Source organism: Corvus kubaryi, unplaced genomic scaffold, assembly GCF_017639235.1.
Source record: "Corvus kubaryi isolate FWS band 111438036 unplaced genomic scaffold, C.kubaryi_AGA036_p1.0 133, whole genome shotgun sequence".
In the NCBI taxonomy this organism is placed as follows: domain Eukaryota; kingdom Metazoa; phylum Chordata; class Aves; order Passeriformes; family Corvidae; genus Corvus; species Corvus kubaryi.
Window position 1 is genome coordinate 29,292,134 of NW_024580667.1, and position 18,889 is coordinate 29,311,022.

The 18,889-nt window shown below is 37.9% G+C and overlaps 1 protein-coding gene and 1 long non-coding RNA gene across 9 annotated transcripts in view; one reads left to right on the top strand and one right to left on the bottom strand.

The window, feature by feature from the left end:
- LOC121670699 overlaps positions 1–8,621 on the top strand; it is a 39,802-nt gene extending 31,181 nt beyond the window's left edge. The window contains exon 3 of the long non-coding RNA XR_006018220.1: positions 5,421–8,621. This is a non-coding gene — a long non-coding RNA (uncharacterized LOC121670699). The remainder of the gene's footprint in view (positions 1–5,420) is intronic.
- Positions 358–18,889, bottom strand: part of OCA2 (OCA2 melanosomal transmembrane protein) — a 191,536-nt gene continuing 173,004 nt past the window's right edge. For all 8 annotated transcript variants that reach the window (XM_042041185.1, XM_042041217.1, XM_042041190.1 and 5 more), the window contains one exon: positions 358–960. In XM_042041185.1, the coding sequence (XP_041897119.1) occupies positions 873–960 (88 nt within the window). In that variant the 3' untranslated portion in view covers positions 358–872. The remainder of the gene's footprint in view (positions 961–18,889) is intronic.

The following is an 18,889-nucleotide window of genomic DNA, read 5'->3' on the forward strand; positions in this document are numbered from 1 at the left end:
TCGTAATGAGAATTTTGACCTGTTGTGCAGCCAATTATAAGAACAATATATGTGGTTTAAAGCATTATTACTGGAGATAAGGAAATCAAAGCCAAAGTATGAGGTCATTCTTCCATATAGTGTATTAACCTATTAAAATATTTAGAGTACTCCTTCACAAAAGTGAATTAATATTAAATGGAAAATGTCTGATGCTTTATCACTATTTATATTCATCCTTTTGTAAGAAGAGTGGAATTAGTTTATTTTAAGAAAAAAAAATAGAGGTAGCCTACCACTGTTTAGGAGCTTTAAAATTAAAAACAAAGCCTCAGTGGAATGCAATCCTGCTTCCAAAATAATAATTTCTTCCACAGCACATTTTCAGGACATGTTTATTTTAAATGTAGATAATGATACATCCTTCATAGAGTACAGAATTTCTGCTTAACTGTCAATTATTACAACCTGAATATTAGTTACTTTCATACAAATAGCTAAATATATTGACAAAGAAAAATTAAGCCCTAGAAAGAAATTACTGAACATCTGCTATTGTGAATGAGTTTTTCATCTGTGACTATACTCAGATTGTGTCAATACAAACTTTCAGGCACAGCATATTCCCTTGAGACAGTTCCTTTTTATCTGCACAGTACCTGCATTCATAATGAAATATATGGATTATTTTAATTTCTATTGTCTCGTTCTGCATATTGTTCATAAAACAAAAGGTTAAGAATGACCATATCTGATGTTTATGCCAACAATCATTTTGATTGATACCATATGTTGGGGTTTTATACATCTTTTTCCTTTCATATATGTTCTTAGCATTCTGATATAAGCTAAACAAAAGAGAAAACTTATCTGAGTCTTGAAAGTATAAATTACTATGAGTTCCAACCTACTACAACATGAGCAACAAGAAGATAGCACATTCCGATGGTGCAGGACACGATCATCATGGGGAAACCTAACCTGGAACAACAATAAAATAAAGATTAATAAGGATACTATAGTTCGTTCTCCAACCAATTTACAAAAAGGAAATTTGAATTGTCCTACACATTCCGAGTGAAAAATATGTTTATAGCAATACCAAAAGCATAGATGTACTGAGCATGTAACAGTCTAATATTCAAGCTCACATTTCTACATCCGACCTTAGAGATACAAGGTCAAAATTTACATTGTTTCCTTGGTTTCGGGACATCTCTTGCAATTTACATTGTCTCAGAATCTTGCATGCCTTGTTGCTTTGGTGTTTTTCAGGTTTTTTTCTGCGCACACAACATGCAATTATACAGGTAAAATAACAATTCTTACAAATTATGGAGCATTAGAAATTATTTTCAATTGTGCATCCCTTCAGATTAGGTGTGTAATCCTGATATGGCACTTTGTAACACAATATATGGATCAAACTCATTACATTGTTTCCCTGTTGATCTGAGTCACATACAGGTAGCATTCCTCTTCCATACCTCTCACCAGGTCTAACAGACTTGAGTATGAACAGACTGTTGGAAATAAACCCCAGGCACTTGTAAAGTGCTAAAACTTTGCTGTTCTACCCAAACAGCTATTTCTTTTTCACAACAGAAGAAGATTTTCAGGCAACACCCAGATTTAATAGCTTTCTTTAGACTGACAAACACAGAGAGCACAGACAGACAAGTGAAAAGGATGTTGTGGAGTTTGTCAAGTCCTGATGGCTAAAACTGTAGGTCTTTCAGATGTGTGAAAAGAAAGAAGTTTTCTGAAACTCAAAAGCATTATTGTATGATACCAGGGGTCTGTGAAAAACCACTGCTATGATCACACTCATTTGTTTTATGTTACTAAAAGCACAAGGAGAACTGAGATGAGAAATGATCATGCCACAAATGATACCCTTATAGACTTTCTTTAGCCAAATTCAGACGAGTTTCCATAAAACCAAGAAAAGCATGGCAATGTTCTCTGAAGTTCAGCATTTCATTCATTCTTTTTCTGGAACTAAGACCAACTTATTACGTGTAGGTATATTAATTGTGCCTTTTTGCCTTACTTTGCCCCTAGGAAGTTACTCGAGCCTTTTCCCCTCTGCCATTACTGACAGAGAGTACGAAGAGATGACCATTTTGTAGGGGACAGGAGGACACTATTCTCTGAGCTTGGTTGAATGAATAGCTCCTTCCTTTAGGAAGCTACAGCTAGAAGAGATCTCTTGGGGCATTGAGTCTGGCCCCCACTCCCTCAGGCTATGAAACCACTTGCATAAAATGAAAACCAAACTTCTCAATTGCTCATTACCATCCGCTTTCTACCTGCAGCTGCGACATTACCCTAAACTCATGAGATCCTCATGAGATGTTTCTTCCTTTGCTGTTTTTCTGGAAAGCTGACTGGCAGAGGCATAGATGTGACCAGCAGATCAGAAGTGCTATCGCCTTTAACAGTCATTGGTTTGAATTACCGAGAAGGGAATTCTACCAGCAGTGAACGTCACTGCAAACACAAAAACAATCAGGCCTTGCCTATAAAGTTTGCAGAATAACTAGGCAATTAATGAACACAAGCACTCTAAAAGATATGTTGGAATTATTTAGGAAAGAGCAAGTTTGTCCATAATGCCATCTTCGTGGTCACTCTTGACCCAGTATCAAAGTGTGCTCATCTCACACACCTATAGAAATAGATGCAATCCAAGAGAAAAAAAAGGAAACCCCTGCAAGACAGGAAATGTACAAAGGGAAGACTGTCAGACTGACAGATGATTTCATTTCTGTGTCCTTGATATCCCTCTGAAGAAGCTGGCCTGTCTCCTTGTGTACAAGAAGTGTCCCTGTGCCCATCAACCAATATTGCCTGCAAGATCTGCCCCAGAAGGACAGTTCCCACCATACTTGGCTCCAGAGGCTTTCTCCTCCATCTCTCTGGGGTTTTGGACTTGCTGTGCTGGCCTTTTCTGCCATTTTGGCATCAGGCATCATTATTGCTGTTCTGACTCCGAAAGTATTAACGTTAAGTTGCCATTTGGACTTGGAAAAAAGAAAATGAGAGTAGAGAGAAGGGCCAGATGTGTCCAAGAGGTGAATGGTGAAAGGTGTGAAAAGTTGCTAGAAAGGGTTGGAGAATTGTCACAGATTTCAAATATTTCCTGAAAAGTCTGAAATGTATTTGGAGGACTTTTTTGGGAGGTGGGAGGAGGGGTTTGTTCTTATGAACGCGCATAAATATACTGCAGAGAAATGTTACTTGTTTTCCAGTCCAACTGGTCAGACCCTTGCTTTTGAATGATTCATTTCTTCAAAGAGCTGAATCACTCTTCAGTCAGTAAACTATGGTCAAGCTGATAATATTGAAAAACAGCAGAGCTAAAGCATCTCCTGGAGTTATTTTAGAAAAAAAGGAAGAAAATAATTAAATTAATTTCCTGGCTAGCCAACTGTTTTGCAGACACTTTCCAGCCTTCTGTCAGCCAAACTGATATGTGGGATTCCCTAATCTCACTTAGATAAAAGTGTCCTGATAGGGCAAAAAAAGAAAGCAAAACCAGGAATGGCTATAGGAATAAAATAGGGTGGCTAAAACCCCCTACCATATCCTTTATTATATCTAATGAATGCTCCCTGCAGCTCTATCTACATGACAGGCTGGTGAGTTGGAGGTTGCTACAGTGTTCATAAGAACAGTGGCTGCTGTTTGACAGAAAACATAGATCTCTTGACCTCACAGTTGGCAAGCACTCAGCTGGCACTGGAAGGAGTGGGGACAAAGCAGATCTTAATCTGTATTAATGCAACCTAACAAACCTCCCTGGAGAACGCACAGTAGCTCAGCAATGAATGGCAATATGATGCCTTTGTGAAGACTGGCAAGGGGAAGAAAGGATCCAGAATGATTCAAGGGCTACTTGACCACTGAAAAGAAAAAAAAGGCTTGCTTAAACTTGGAGGAGTTACATGCAGGAAAATGGATTAATTATACAGGGCCACATGCAGGAATTGGGATCATACCACGACTATCTCCGTGCCAGTCAAATGTGCAGCTGGAGCCAGAAGCAGCCGGCCTGGGGAGGAACCTCATTGCACATAGTGTCGATGCTTGCAGAGGGCACAATTGCAAAGCTGTTACTCTCATTGCATGGGCAATTACCCCGCAACTTGAGGTCTGAATTTCAGGCTCGCTGGCCTGAGCACTAATGTAATTGGCTCAAATTCAATGTGGAATTTGTGTACCAGAGCAAGAAGAGATAAACACCATCAGTAAGTGTTAGTTACTGCAGAGTTAATCGATTTCTTGAGTATCATGGGATCGTGCTATTTACACTACCCATTGCTCTTCCACAAGGAACATAAAGTTCCTGTCCCAGGCCACATATGAAACAATGTACAGCTACAAATATTGGCTTTAGTTAAGTCCAAGAATGCATATTAAACATTGTAAAAATTACTTCCAGAAACTCTTATTTCCAGCATACCCCTTGGAGTCAAAAAGGACCATGTCATTCAGTTTTTCCTGTCATGGGAAAAGGATCAGTAAGAGTTTAGAAGTTATCAAAACCTTTCATGTTCTAAAACTTCAGATTCCTAAGAAACACTAATGACCATATTTGGCATAAAAATACATTTTTGAATCCTGCACTGCACTTTCCTTGTCTCTCCCTTTCTGCAGACAGGGATATACACAGAGCCTGCATGGTTCAAAAGTTGCACCTCAGCTCTCTACAGCCAGCTGAAGGAGGTTTTACTGCTGCAGAGAGGAAGCAAGGTCAGATACAAGGAAGGGAAGGATGACAGGATTTAGCATTCACCCCATTTTTCCCCTCCTCTTTTTCATATTAGAAGCTTAAACATAAAACTGCTATCTAAATGAAATTGCCCAGCCTAAATATACACAAAAAGCAGATGTTAGCTCAGTGTGAGATAGTGAGAATATTTCAGGTGAGAGCCCCACCAGGGATTTGTCTTGGACAAAGTTTTACTTATTAACTTCAGCGATCCAGTAACGAAAAGCTTGCAAATTGTCCCAGCGTGGGACAGATGTCAGACTCTGTGGAGAACAGAATTCAGCATGTTCTTAACAAATCAGAATGAGAACTTGAAATGAACAAAATGAAACTCTGTGAAGGTAAGTGTGAAATATGTATTAGAAGTCAACCATGGGCATAAAACCAGCAAGAGAAGTGAACCTTTTCACTGGAAATGACCTAGATATTTCTAATTCTGTCTCACTGAAAGATTTCTGGCCCTGTATTTACTTGGAGAAAAGCAAACCGCTGTAGGACTATTCTGAGAATAAGTTCAATTTTTAATAAGTTTCTACAGAAGTGAATATTACAGTTTTCTTAGATTATAAGTTTACCCAATATTATTTGCTAAATAATAATAGTGAAGCCTTTGGGGTCAGAATTGAGTTTTCTTGAACAAACTATCTCCTACATTACCTTGCAGCTCTATTTTGTGATGCTTCAAGAGCCAGCAGGATCCAGTATGTATAAGACCCAGGTTCAGTGCCCTGATCTTCCTGATTTGGAACACAAAATACAAAATATTCTCATGCATGAAAACCTTGCCTACGGACACTACCTTCATTGACAGCTCATAATTTCACAGCCTGTGTATCCTTGGGGAAATCTCTGGAAGAAGCATGTCTCCAAAGAAATGGGAAACCTTCAGTGGATTCTCAGTTGAAAATCAACAGCAGAAATCTCCCAAGACCAAACCACTAGCAGTGAAAGAAGCCTGGTGGTAGACAGGGCTCAGAGTTAAAAAAGAAAAAGCTAACTTCTACTCCTACTTGTACTTGCAATTTAATGCACAATTTAAATTCAACTGGTGGACTTTCATCAGGCTTAAAATTTTGCTTTTTCTCAATTTGTATCAGCTTCATACTGCAAGTTCTATAGAAGGTATAACCTCAGCTTTTGCAGAAACAGACACGGGCTGGACAGATGGTGGACACTAACTGAACATGAACCAGTAACGCGCCTTTGCAACAAGGAAGGTATCTTGGGATGCATTAGGAAAATATTGCCAGCAGGTCAAGAGAGGTGATCCTTTCCCTTTATTCAGCACTGCTGAGGCTATACCTGGAGTGCTGGATCCAGTTTGGGCCTTGCCAGTACAAGAGACATGGACATAATGGAGAAAGTCCAATGAAGGGCTACAAAGATGATTAAGGGACTGGAGCATCAATCATACAGGGAAAGGCATTAGGGCTGGAGCTGTGCAGCCTGGAGAAGAGAAGGCTCAGAGGAGAACTCATCAATTTGTATAAGTTCTTGAAGGAATGGTGTAAAAAACACAGCACACGGCCTTTCTCAGTGATGCCCAGGGAAAGGACCAGAGACAGCACAAAATGAAACACAGGAGGTTCTGTCTGAACATCAGGAAACACTTTCTTACTCTGCTGGTGACCAAGCACTGACACAGGTCGCCCAGGGGGATTGTGGAGTCTCCATCCTTGCAGGTATTCAAAAGTTATCTGGATGTGGGCCAGGGATATAGGCTCTAGGTGGTCCTGCTTGAGAGAGACCACCAGAGGTCCCTTCCAACCTCAACCAATCTGTGATTCTCACACTTTTATTTGTTCCTCTATTATTCAACACAGGATTAAGTAGGCATCATCTGCTCATCTGAAGATTGACATCTCATCAGAAAATATTTGTTGAAGAACAGGAAGATAATTCTTCTCAATCTTGGACAGTGTCTCACTTCATGCAGTGCTTTGCTCTGGAATTTTGATAAACATGAGCTCATTCTTAAAAGGACATCTAAAAGCTTCTGAAAGCAGCCTCAAAAATGAGACTCAGGTGTGGGCATGCTTAGGACATACATAAGGTTAGTTCTGAACAAAAGGAAAGTTACACATTTTAATGAAATGTCATAATTCAATTTGCAAAGTAAGTAATTTTCTTTTCAACAGAAGGATATAACCACAATATTCATCCTATTTTTTCTTTCCCTTTCTTTCAATGTAGACTACCTTATGAACGTCCTATCATTTCAGTTGTATCAACCTTTCCATCATTCTTAGTCTTTGACATACTGATCCAGTTTATCTGAAAGGAAAGTATGGACTTTACCAACAGCTTAAAGGAAACATATTCAAAATGTTTATCACATGCCCATGACCCCTTTAAATCCAGACACCTGTCATAGCTCAGAGAACAGGTGGCTCACACTGCAAGTGATCATTAATTTAACATTAAATTACTGTGAATTTCATACAGTCTGGAATTACATAAAAATTACAGTGTGCTTACCTACTAGTTACCATACATAGGAGTTCATGTGAAATTTAAAACACAGAACAAAACCTATAATTCTATTTTCATCTGCTTGCTAAATTTATAATAATTTCTCATGATATTCTGTCTGTTTGAGTCTATGCCAAGATTTCCAAGAGAATTACTGCCAGGAGTAAATTTAAGATAGGGAAAATCAGATCCTGAGCAAGAAAATATAAAGGTGTTATGGTTTGCCTCCTACATTCTAGAATATTCTCCTAGAGGTTTTTGGCTGTAACCTCGACATAGTTATATGCAGAATAAGCAATCAGCCTTCCAAAATTCAAAAATTGGCCTTCCAAAATTCTGATTATGTAAAGAAAAATTTCAGACTTTAATTCTGAGAGAATAGTTGGTCTGCCAGCTCCACCTGGCAGTTTCAAATGACTGTTAATTTGTTGCAGTCTTTGTCTTGGTCACTGCAGTGAAACTGAGATTAAATACAGGACTGTCAGAACAAGTGACTCTGATAATTATCCAAAATCTCTTCATATATGGTAAGTTAGTTACCAGTAAGAAAAACTATGAAAACAAAATTGGAAAACACATCACTTCTAGTAAAAAAGATACTAGAATTGATCATTTAAAAATCAGCAAAACAATTGTTAGATGACAAGGGTATCTGACCTTTCTTTTTAAAATAAATATACAATTCCAATAGAAAAATGTGAAATCCTGCAGACAGCCAGGGAAGAACACAACCTCAAGTACAGAAACAAACCTGAACACACAGAACTACTGGCAATATTTTTCTGGGAAAGACTAACATAATACAGATAAATTTGTCTGTGTGGCTGGCTGGATCCACCCAGATGCACATCCTGCACTTCGGTCAAACAAAACCATTCAATGCTACAGGTTTGGGAAAGAGTGGCTGGAAATCTACCCCACGGAAAAGGACCTTGGGGCACTGGTCAACAGCCACTGAACCTGAGCCAAAGCATGCCCAGGTGACCAAGAAGGCCAATGGCACTTTGGCCTGTATCAGAAATAGTGCAGCTAGCAGGACCAGGACAGTGATTGTGCCCCTGTATTGATGAGGCCACACCTTGAATCCGAATCCTGTGTTCAGTTCTGGGCCCCTTGCTACAAGACATTGGGGTGCTGGATTGTCTCCAGAGAAGGGCAACAGAGCTGGTGAAGGGACTGGAGCACAAGTCCTGTGAGGAGCAGCTGAGGAAACTGGGCTTGTCTAGCCTGGAGAAGAGGAGGCTCAGGGGTGACCTCATCACTCAACTACTACCTGGAAGGAGGTTGTAGCAAGGTGTCAAGCAAGGTCTCTTCTAGGCAACCAGTCATAGGGCAAGAGGAAATGGCCTCAAGTTTTACCAGGGAAGGTTTAGGTTGGATGTTCAGAAAAATTGCTTCACTGAAAGGGTGGTTAGGCATTGGAACAGGCTGCTCAGGGAAATGTGGAGTCACCATCCCTGGAGGCGGACTCTGCGGTGTTAGGGTAATGCTTGGACTTGATAATATTCAGGGTCTTTTACAACCTAAAGGATTCTAAGTTTCTACAACTATTAGGGGAACATCTCTATAGACAGGCTAGTTCACTTCATACCCTACTAAAGAAGTATGATATGCCATGATAAAATGTGGCATAAGGATTCAAGATGATCTGTTAGTGTTTTCTTTATTTCATCAGCACTTCATGTCACCTTGGATCTATCATCACATATTAGCAATATATTTGCCCTCCACATCTTTTAGGCAGATCCCAAAACAAATTTTATCCTCAATTTGTGATTTCTGGTTTTGTTATGAAACCTTCACACCATTCTAAAGTCTAGGAAATGCAAATATATGTAATTAGTTCAGCTTCTTGGGAAAGCCATACTTATTCCTCTTCCACACATCTGTGTAATGAGGTGTGGTTGTGAGTCTGAGCTTAAGAAGATTAAAATCATCATGGCCAACCAGAAGACGAAATCAATGAAATATATCTTGTCTGACAGCATTTGTTCTCATGAATTGTTTGAATGGTTCTGATACAAATATTCTACTAATGAGATAGATTTATACAAAACTAGTGAGGTTTACTGTGCAAAAATTAATGTGTTAGGACTGTTGAAATAGGTTTTGCAATATTTGTGGTTACAGTTTCTGTATTTTATGAAACATTTAACATATTGTAAACTCACTTCCAACAATTATATGCTTTTTTGCCTTGCAAAAAGCAAATTCAAGGCTTAAGGACATTTTTGTTAAAATACCTTTTTATAGCTCAAATCTGCCTGCTATAGAAATGTTGCATAAAATAAAACACTTTGTATGTTTTTGAAACAAACTGTATCTACCCATTTTTTAGACTACATTGCATTTGTATTTGGTCTAAACAAATCAAAGAAATTAACAGATATGACAGAAATTAACTGTGATTTATTTTAGCTCCAAAATGTTTCAAATTAAATAACCTTTACTGAGTCTTTATTCTCTTGCTTTTTCTTAGTGAGGATTCAGGAAAGGAAGTTGCTTGAATGTTATTTCCATTAATGTCCTTAATCCCAACCCTCACAAATGGTATCTTGGGGCACTTTTCTTAGGTTTTATTTTCTTCCAAATGTACTCTTTTATTTTGGTTAAAGCACAAGATAAAAGGAAATGACATTTTATGGTAGAGATTAATCAGCCCATTCTTTAATAATTTCATCAGAGCACACTCAACTATTTTAAAAGCCCTCGACTTTGCTAAAAAGCCAGATGTTGCTCAAAAAAGAGTATGTTCCACCCTGTTCCCCTCTTTTTCTCCTCACTTTGAGATTCCAATTCTTGTGCCACACAATGTAATGATAGAGAACTCATGTATAGAAGTTCACCAGGACAAAGGAGCAATGTAATTGCATTTTGAATTAAGAAGTAGAAGGATGTTTCCTGTGCACTAATGATTATTTTTCATTATGAACTCAGCAGATGCCTCCTGATAAAAGGCTGTTAATGACGTAAGGCCAGTAAACCTTCTACCACAAACCCTATGCTACAGGCTGTACAATCTAAGCGAACAGCAGAGTGGAGATTTTCATTCCAGCAGGGTGCACTTGGAAGTTTCCCTGCCACTATGAAATGTTAACCAAATGCAAATGAGGGGGAAGATGAAGCCTGACAAGCCCTCACTGCCATCATAGTGCACTACAGTGTACAGGCCTTTCTACCCCAAAGAAATCACACATCTGAGCTCTTACATGCTCATTACAAGGAAAACTTTTATAAACGGGTCTAGTTTTAAGTGCACTAGCAAACTAAGGTTAAATAAAATGCATCTTATTCTAAGTGCATCCATTCTACAGCATGTTAAAGCTCCCATATAAAAAGCATTAGAAAAATAAGTAATATATAAATATACCCCTCTGGATTGTCACAGATATATACCAACATTTGTAATGAAATGAAAGAAAATCATAGAAATCATAGAATGGCCTGGGTTGGAAGGCACCTTAAAAATCATCTAGTTCCAACCTCCCAGCAGTGGGCAAGGATAACCTCTCACTAGACCAGGTTCCTCAGAGCTCCATCCAGCCCAGCTGTAAACACTTCCAGGGATGGGGCATCCACAACTTCTCTAGGCAATCTGTTCCAGTGTCTCACCATCTTCACAGTAAAGACTTTTCTAATATCTCATCTAAGCCTACTCTCTGTTTGGAGCCATTATGGTCTTGTATGGTCTCTCCATCTTTTTTATAGGCTCTCTTCAGGTACTGGAAGGCCACAACAAGGCCACCCTGAGGAGACCTAACAGATGGAGAAGATGGAAGAGGTATAGTGTGGGGAGGCAGATAAGTACCACTAGCAGGATGTTTAAACATGGGCTAAGCTACATGACCAGTTCACAGACGTTTTAAGTCAGTCAGAAGCATCACTGTCTAATTGTTACAGATGGCAGACAGCCTTAAGGAACTTCCAACTAAAAGGTCAGAGCTTGAGAAAGTCAAGTTCTCAATTACTAAAAATTAACTACATTTTCAGAAATTTCTTTGAGAAAGACACATTAGTCCAGGTGTTGTGATGTAACCCATACCATCATGAGTGTTACTGAGGCCTGTGTTGGGAATAGGAATTAGAGTGATTGAAATGAAGGAAAAACAGAAATAAATCACCGGAATTTTTTTTAATTATGAAGATAATTAACTATGTTGATATTTTAAACAAGTGGGCAAAAACTAAGATGGTTGCTACACTAATTTCTGTCTCTCTCCTCCCATCTCCAACTCTGCAGCAGAAGAGATGGATTGCTACTCCAGGAATGTAAGCATGCAAAGAGGTCCACACTTAGCTGGTAACAGAACACAGAAGGGTAATAGTCCTTTGAACAGCTTGGACAGTCAAACAGTTGGTTTAAGTGTCATCAAGTGATTGTGAACAATACCTAAGTCCCACCAGAGAAACACATTAGCTTTCAAAAATATCAGGATTATTTTTTCAGATATGTTTAAGACATTTTTCCATGTTAGCTTATTTCTCTGAATTTGGCCTTTCCAGCTAAGGTCAACAGAGTTTTGAATTTTCTGCCTCAGAAAGAGAATGCACTTTAATGCATTTCTACTGTAGCATTATGAAACAAAATCTGAAACAAAAGCTAGGTACTAATATCCTTAGAGTGCCAGAGATGGAATATGAGTATTTCTTGAGTGGAATAATTAGATGGGGTTTTTTCCCTTTGCCTTTAGCAAGTCTATTCTTTAGATAATTTCCATAGCACTAGAAAAACAATTCATCTATATGATGACATTTAGTTTTGAAACTCTAATACTTTTTTTCAGCCTTTATTATCAGCAAGAAGTAAAAAAAAAAAAACTGGCTTAATAACAAACACAGAAAAAGAAAAAATAAAACCACAAATACTTTTAAAATTGTTTAGTAATATTTAGTAGTATATGTCAAACACAGAAATCCTCCAGCCCAACACTCTTTTATAGTCTTTACTAGGACTAATCCTTTCCTTTTGCTTTACTAGACTTTTTAAAGACATGTGGAATAAAACTGATACCTCACAACAAAAATAAACAAAAAACCAACCAAACAAAACCACAAACAAACAAAAGCCCCTAGCAACCCAAACTAACACCCCCCCTAAAAAAGCTCCCCAACCCAACAAAACTTGATTTATTTTTCAGGAGCAAGTTTGGTACCTTCTCCCATAAAAGCAGTTCTTAGTCACTATCAGTTTAAAACCACTCTCATTACCTAACCATTATTGTTTTAGCCTATTGAGCTGCTATTTTTCTGTTTTAAACTTTAGAGTAGCCCTATTTAAGTTACCTTCATTGAAGCTGAAAAACCACAAGTAATGATTAGGAAGTTATAATTCAAGTGTTTTACTAGTGTTGTTTATATTAATGCGGTACCCCTGAATGTAAATATAATCGGGAATATAATTTCTTTTTTTAAGTTATAAAAATTTACTGCTAAGTTCAAGCAGCAAAAAAGCAAGGAGAAACAGTAAATACTACCACATCTTTTGTGTGAAAAATAGTGTCTAATTTACACAAGAAAATAAAACCCTATATCCTATTCCATAAAAAGCACTACTTCCTTCGAGCAGCTCTAAACTCAAATGCATTATAATGAAAATAACATAAACAGTAAAGACTCCTTTCTTCTGATTGTACTGGGAGACACCAGGATAATCTGTTTGAAACATTGTCTAGTTACAGGGAAAATCACTTTGCCAGTTCTATTAAAAATATCTAATTATTCGAGAAAATTAAATGCCCTGTAAAACCATATTCTGATGTGACTCCAAAAGTCTGTATGATGCCTTGGCAGGCAAACATGGAGCATTGGATAAATCAAGCTCTAGCTGAGGAAAAATGAATATTTTCTCATAAGAAGGCTTGTTAATCAGGGCACATATGGCAAATGTATATAAGTTTCATACCAACAATGTTCTCTGAGTTTCCCAGATTTCATACCTCTTTCTACCATCTAAGTTACCTTTTTGTTTGGACCTCTTGCAAATTGTTTTGCAAAACATTGTTTGGAGATACAGAATTTCTCCAATCAAATACTCTCAAATCCAGCACTGAATAATTCTGGTAATTGCAAAAATACCCTATTTAATTAAAAAATCACTTTCTAATTTCAACAGTATTTGAATAAGACTCTACTTCAGCAACTATAGTGACTATCTAATCAAATTGAGAATGTTGTAATTAACTAGAAACTTGGCATTTGATGAATCTGAATGAAGCCGAAAAAAGTAGTAATTTTTTGGACAACAAAACCAATTTATATCAGCACATAAGACATTACACATGTGAAAATTCAGATATGTGTTGCTCAATACAAACAACTGTGTATGAACTTTGTATCATCTCCCAGGTGGAATAGAAACAGAAAATGAGTTAAGGCAGTTTGGCTCTTTTTCTCTTCAAGTCAAATTACAAAAAGCATGTAAATGAGCAAGCACTTCACTAATTCTTCTCTTCTTAGAATCACCTCTGCTTGCCTGGACTTGATCCCTTCTCAAGCTCTTTTTCCTCCCTACTCCCACCAAATCATTTATCCACAACTTTGGACACACAGTTTGTCAGAACAGGACTATCTTCTCCCATTTCTTTACGAGCTCAAGTGCTGTTCCTGGGCACACAACTTGTACTCTGAAATGAATCACCTTTTGAGAGCTGTTTCTCTCCATTGACTACAATGAAAGCCAAGTATGGAAATAAAGATAACACTGTAGAACAGAAAAGTGAGGTGAGATAAATCTTGCCTTTACTGACAAGCAGCTCCATCAACACCAGAAAATAATGGAGCCTTATTTCCTACCTATTTGTGTCTCAAGTTTGATTGACTTTCTGTCTAGGTAGAAACCTTTCTTCTATAACTTATAATGATGCTCACCTACATGGATTTTTTTGGTGTGTAAAGAAGTGTGGCCTCAGACTGCTCCTTCCCTCAGTGAGAATACTAATAGGGTTTCTTTCCTCTTCCCAGACACCAACTTTGATGACATTTCAGGGATTGTGATTATACTTGAGACATCAAGCCCCCTTTCCCCACCATTCTCTTCCCTGCCAAAAGTGTTTGAAGTTGATAAGCACATTCAGAAGTTATTAGGTGGAAAACATGGTGACACATTCACAGCAATATGATCGTACAGAAAAGCAGATGAAAAGTTAGGCTTTGATGAAAAGAAAGGAACAAAAAGCTTTTCAAAGGCTTTTTTTTTTTTTTTTCAGAAACATACTTGTTACAAGGAGTAAACTATATGACTCAGGAAGGATTAGAGCAAGGGATCTAGCTTTGAATGTGCTTCCATTATGTAGTTCTAGTCTCCAATATTATCAGAGTGCTTATAGGCATGGGAAGGTAACAGGGAAGAGAAAGAAATGTGAAGTTAAAATTTGGCATGAATTAGCATACATTTTGAAATTTTGTATAATTCCTAAGGAATTGTTAAGTTATACAGAAAAACTAAAATTCCTTTATTAAAAAAAGAAAAAAATATTATCACAATTTAATTTTAAACTTCAACATGATTTAATTCGAGCACTGCTGTTGATACCTCCACAGTATATACTTCAGACTTCAACAGGCAGTAGAAAAGTGAAGTTCCATTTACTGAAATATTTTTAAAAGCTGTATGACTTAATGAATTATCTCTAAGAAGGTTCAAAGACTTCCAGATTTTAATCAGTTTACTACTCAGATGTATACCTATTGAACATGAAAACATCACTTGAGTAGGGAATAATGTATGTAGAATTATGGCTCAAAGTGATAATACTTCTGCATGCAGTTTCTATTCTGAACAGTTGCATATTCTAAATACTGTTCAGAAGTCTCACAAAGCCAAAAATTAATATTCCATCAGTTTACCTCATACCTGAAAACTCCAATTATTCTTCAGATGAAGAATAATATCTGCCAAAATATGAAGAACAAGTGAACTGTTTTTATGTATCGGCTGAAATTATTGAGGATGGAAAATGTATTTGAAAACTTTTTCTAAAGGCAACTATATTATTAGTTTGCACCACATGTACTGTGCTCTGGTAGTTACAATGGAAATAAACAACTTGCACATGTGTCCCTGAAGTAATTTATTTAATGATAAGCTTCAGCACATATTTAGTGTTTCAAATTCTTCTATGCATTGACATACTAATTGCTAGCACTTCAGAATACACACTGACTAAATATACTTTGTGTCAGAAGAATGTACTCAGATTTGCGGTACAATATTGAAAACATGGGATAATCTTAGTAACCATTTAACTGAGGAGATATTTATTCTGCAGTCTGAATAGAGCACTGAGACAACACTGAAGGCCATGTAAACATGAGAAGTGATTGAAGATTTAACCAATGGCTTTTTGAATGTCAGTATACCAGATATAAAGCTTCTTCTCCTTGGAATGCATGTACATGCATTTGTGGCAGAGAAAGGAAATTAGTTCATGCTGTAAGTCAAAAAGCCCTACGGGGCCAATGAGAAAGTTATACATTACCTTCTGCCTATTTCTCCTTGAAAAGAGCATAAATCTTGTACAGTATTCACAGCATCTGGTGGGATCAGCTCTACAATCTAATGCAGGTCATGTAGTTTTCCTCCATGTTAGTGTATAATAGCAAAAAATTAAATTTTCCTCAATAAGCTGTAACGTAAACTACTACAACCAAGAGGAGATTCCATTTCAAGCCTCAGTTGGCCTCTTTTTTTTTTTCCTTCTGCCAGCAACACTAACTTTAAAAAGACTTGATAACAATAGAACATTTCATTTTATTGCCAACAAAATCATTCTCACTGGAGTCCCCTGAACTGACCTCATAAGTGAAACTAGAAGCAATGTTCCTTTCTCTTCCTCCTGGCAAGTCACTGGTTTTGACATGTCTGCCTGTACTATTCTTGGCCTTGGAGGCCTCTTCATCTTCCAGCTCTCCAGTGATCTCTACTCACATGTGCATCACTGTGTCCTCTTGCCAAAGAGATGCTGTTCTTGACCCTCTTCTCCCACTTCCCTTGCCTCTCACTCTGGATAATTTCACCACAGAATACATGGAATTCATCAATGACTCCTGTGCTGACAATTCACTGATCCCGCTCCCTCCAATTAATCTAACCTCACTCTCTTCAAATCAAAGTTCAGTGCATTCCTCTGCCAGGTCTTTACTGATGTGTAGCTATCAGTTTACTCTACGTGACAGGCAGCACCATTCTCTTTTTTTTACCCCTGCAAATCTTTCCATTTATTTCCTTTTCTCATAGCACTATCACTCCTTATCCTCACATATCATTTTAGTCAGTTTGGACTCACATTTCAAGTTACCTCCAAAGCTCTTACAGATTAGCTCTGCTTAAGTGTTCTTTCCTGACTATTCACATAACTAAAAGATTAACTTATGGCTCTCCCACCTCTGTCTCTCAAAGTTTTCTTTGTCTTCAAGAAATACCAAGGATTATTCTCCAAATCCAAAAGTTTGATCATTGCACGATTCTCTTTGCATCCCTTCACTGGTTCTCTTCTTACAAAAGCACAAGTATTGTCAGCTTACATAGATTAGTAATGTAAATCCATCTATTCACACTGTTTATTCACAGTGCAATGTTTCCAGCTGCATCCTGGTGTTAGCCCTCATCACCATTTGTTATATTTCAAGTTAGTAGCTTACTCCCAAAAAGCTTCCTAGCACTGGTAGGCATCCCCCAAACTGCCTGTAAATCCACCTTTACAGTATTCTTCCACTTCGTTTTGCCCTGGCACAACTGATAGTACCAGACATATTCTTTGCAATTCAGTATTACACTTCTTTGTGTCTCTCTCTCAGCTGGACTAACATCACCGAACTTGGGATGTTCGAAATTAAGGCACTCTGAGCTAGGCAGCAATCAACAGAGCTATCACAAAGAGATAAGCACATATACACATAAATAAGCACTGAGGTCCCTATCTATCTTCAGATCAACTCACACATTTTTCCCCCTACACTCAGTAAGTCATCTGATAAAACAGTTGACTTCTTTCTACAAACCTTGTGCTTGCTATGTCCCTAAAACATGCAGCAACATCTCTGCCCTAAAGAGAACAAGCACAGGATGACAATGGAGTTCTCACATGTGCAGACACAAATCACAAAAGGTCAGTTATTCCTGACTGAAGGGAAGCCACCTGCAGTGCTAGACAGAACTGGTTTCAAAGCAAAATAAAGAGAGCAAAAAAGATTTGCAGATATCTGATGTATGTGAAACACTTTACGTATGGTTAAAATGCAAAGGAGATAAGAAGAGCTACAGCTGGATATGAATGATTGCAAATGAAAAACAGAAAGGAAACTGCTCCCCCATTTCTGATCAATGCCACTACTTATCTGTACCAGATTCCTCCTCACTTTTCTTAAAGAAAGAGATTTGTTTTTCTGTTTGCCATTCGCAGGTATTTCCTTGCACATCTCTATGATCATTTGTAGTGTATCATCTTTCACTACAAAACTGGCTGTTGAGCTTTAGGAATGGTACTCCCCAGTTCAATGCCCCCACCAAAACTTTCCACACCACAGGCCACTCATCTTTTCCCCACCACAGGAAGTACAGGGCAGGTCAAACACCTCACCTTAGCAGCCTAAATTAGCCTTTTCTTTGTATTCATTACTACCGAACAATCTTATACCCAGACTACAAGTTGGCTGGACAGGTACCATGTTTTTGATCAGTGTTTTACTCTGCCTTGCTTTTTAACTGTGCAGGGCCTTGACAAGAACTTGTATCTGTGGTATCAGCAAGTGCACAACTCAGCACAACAGACCTGGGTGGAATAGGCAGCCCGGGGTTGAGAACATGCACATTAATGCAATCCTCATGACACTACCTGCACAGTAACTGTGCCTTGTACTAGCATGGCATGAACCGGAAGCACAGTATATTTCCAAAAGAAGTGCTTACCAGAAGAAACACACCGGACTTCAAAAACTGAATTAGTATCAAAAGAACAATAAAATATTCTGCAATACTGAAAGATTTTGCCTTGACTGTTTCAGTTCACAATCCTGGGAATCAAGAGCAATATAGCTACTAAACATCGTGCTAGCCTCAGGAACTGATAGATAGCTCCTACAGCCTGGGGATACGACCTTCTGTTACATGAGTCTATACACCTGCAACTTATATGGTAATGTATGTTTCTGTAAATTCCATTTAAATTCAACAAGCATTGAAAGAAAAGAAAAAGGTGATATCACAACTAACAGATGCAAATATTGCTAGATTAACCAGGCCATTTTGGTCCCAAAGCTAGACAAAAGGCCCAAGAGCCATTTGCTGTTCTATAAGCAGCCTTGTAAACACCTATCAGCAAGGTACAGCTCCATCTGGCAGAAGACAATTTCTTGCATTAGAATTCTTGTATTACCTCCTGGCTTACACCATGCTACTGAACCATCTCACAAGCTCTGTACATAATCCAACAGTGCCTTCAGTGACACTCTGAATGTTTGCATTAAGAAAAAAATGTGTCCTTTTACAGGAAGATATAAAACAAATGCACAAGATATTCTCAAAATATCATTAAAATGCATAGGAAATAGAGTTTCTTGTTCAACAGTTAATTAGGACTCATATTCTCTATATAAATCCCCAACCTTTAAAGAGGCATGAGCAATATCAAGAGTTTATCAAAAGGGCATGGTCTGGCCTAGTTC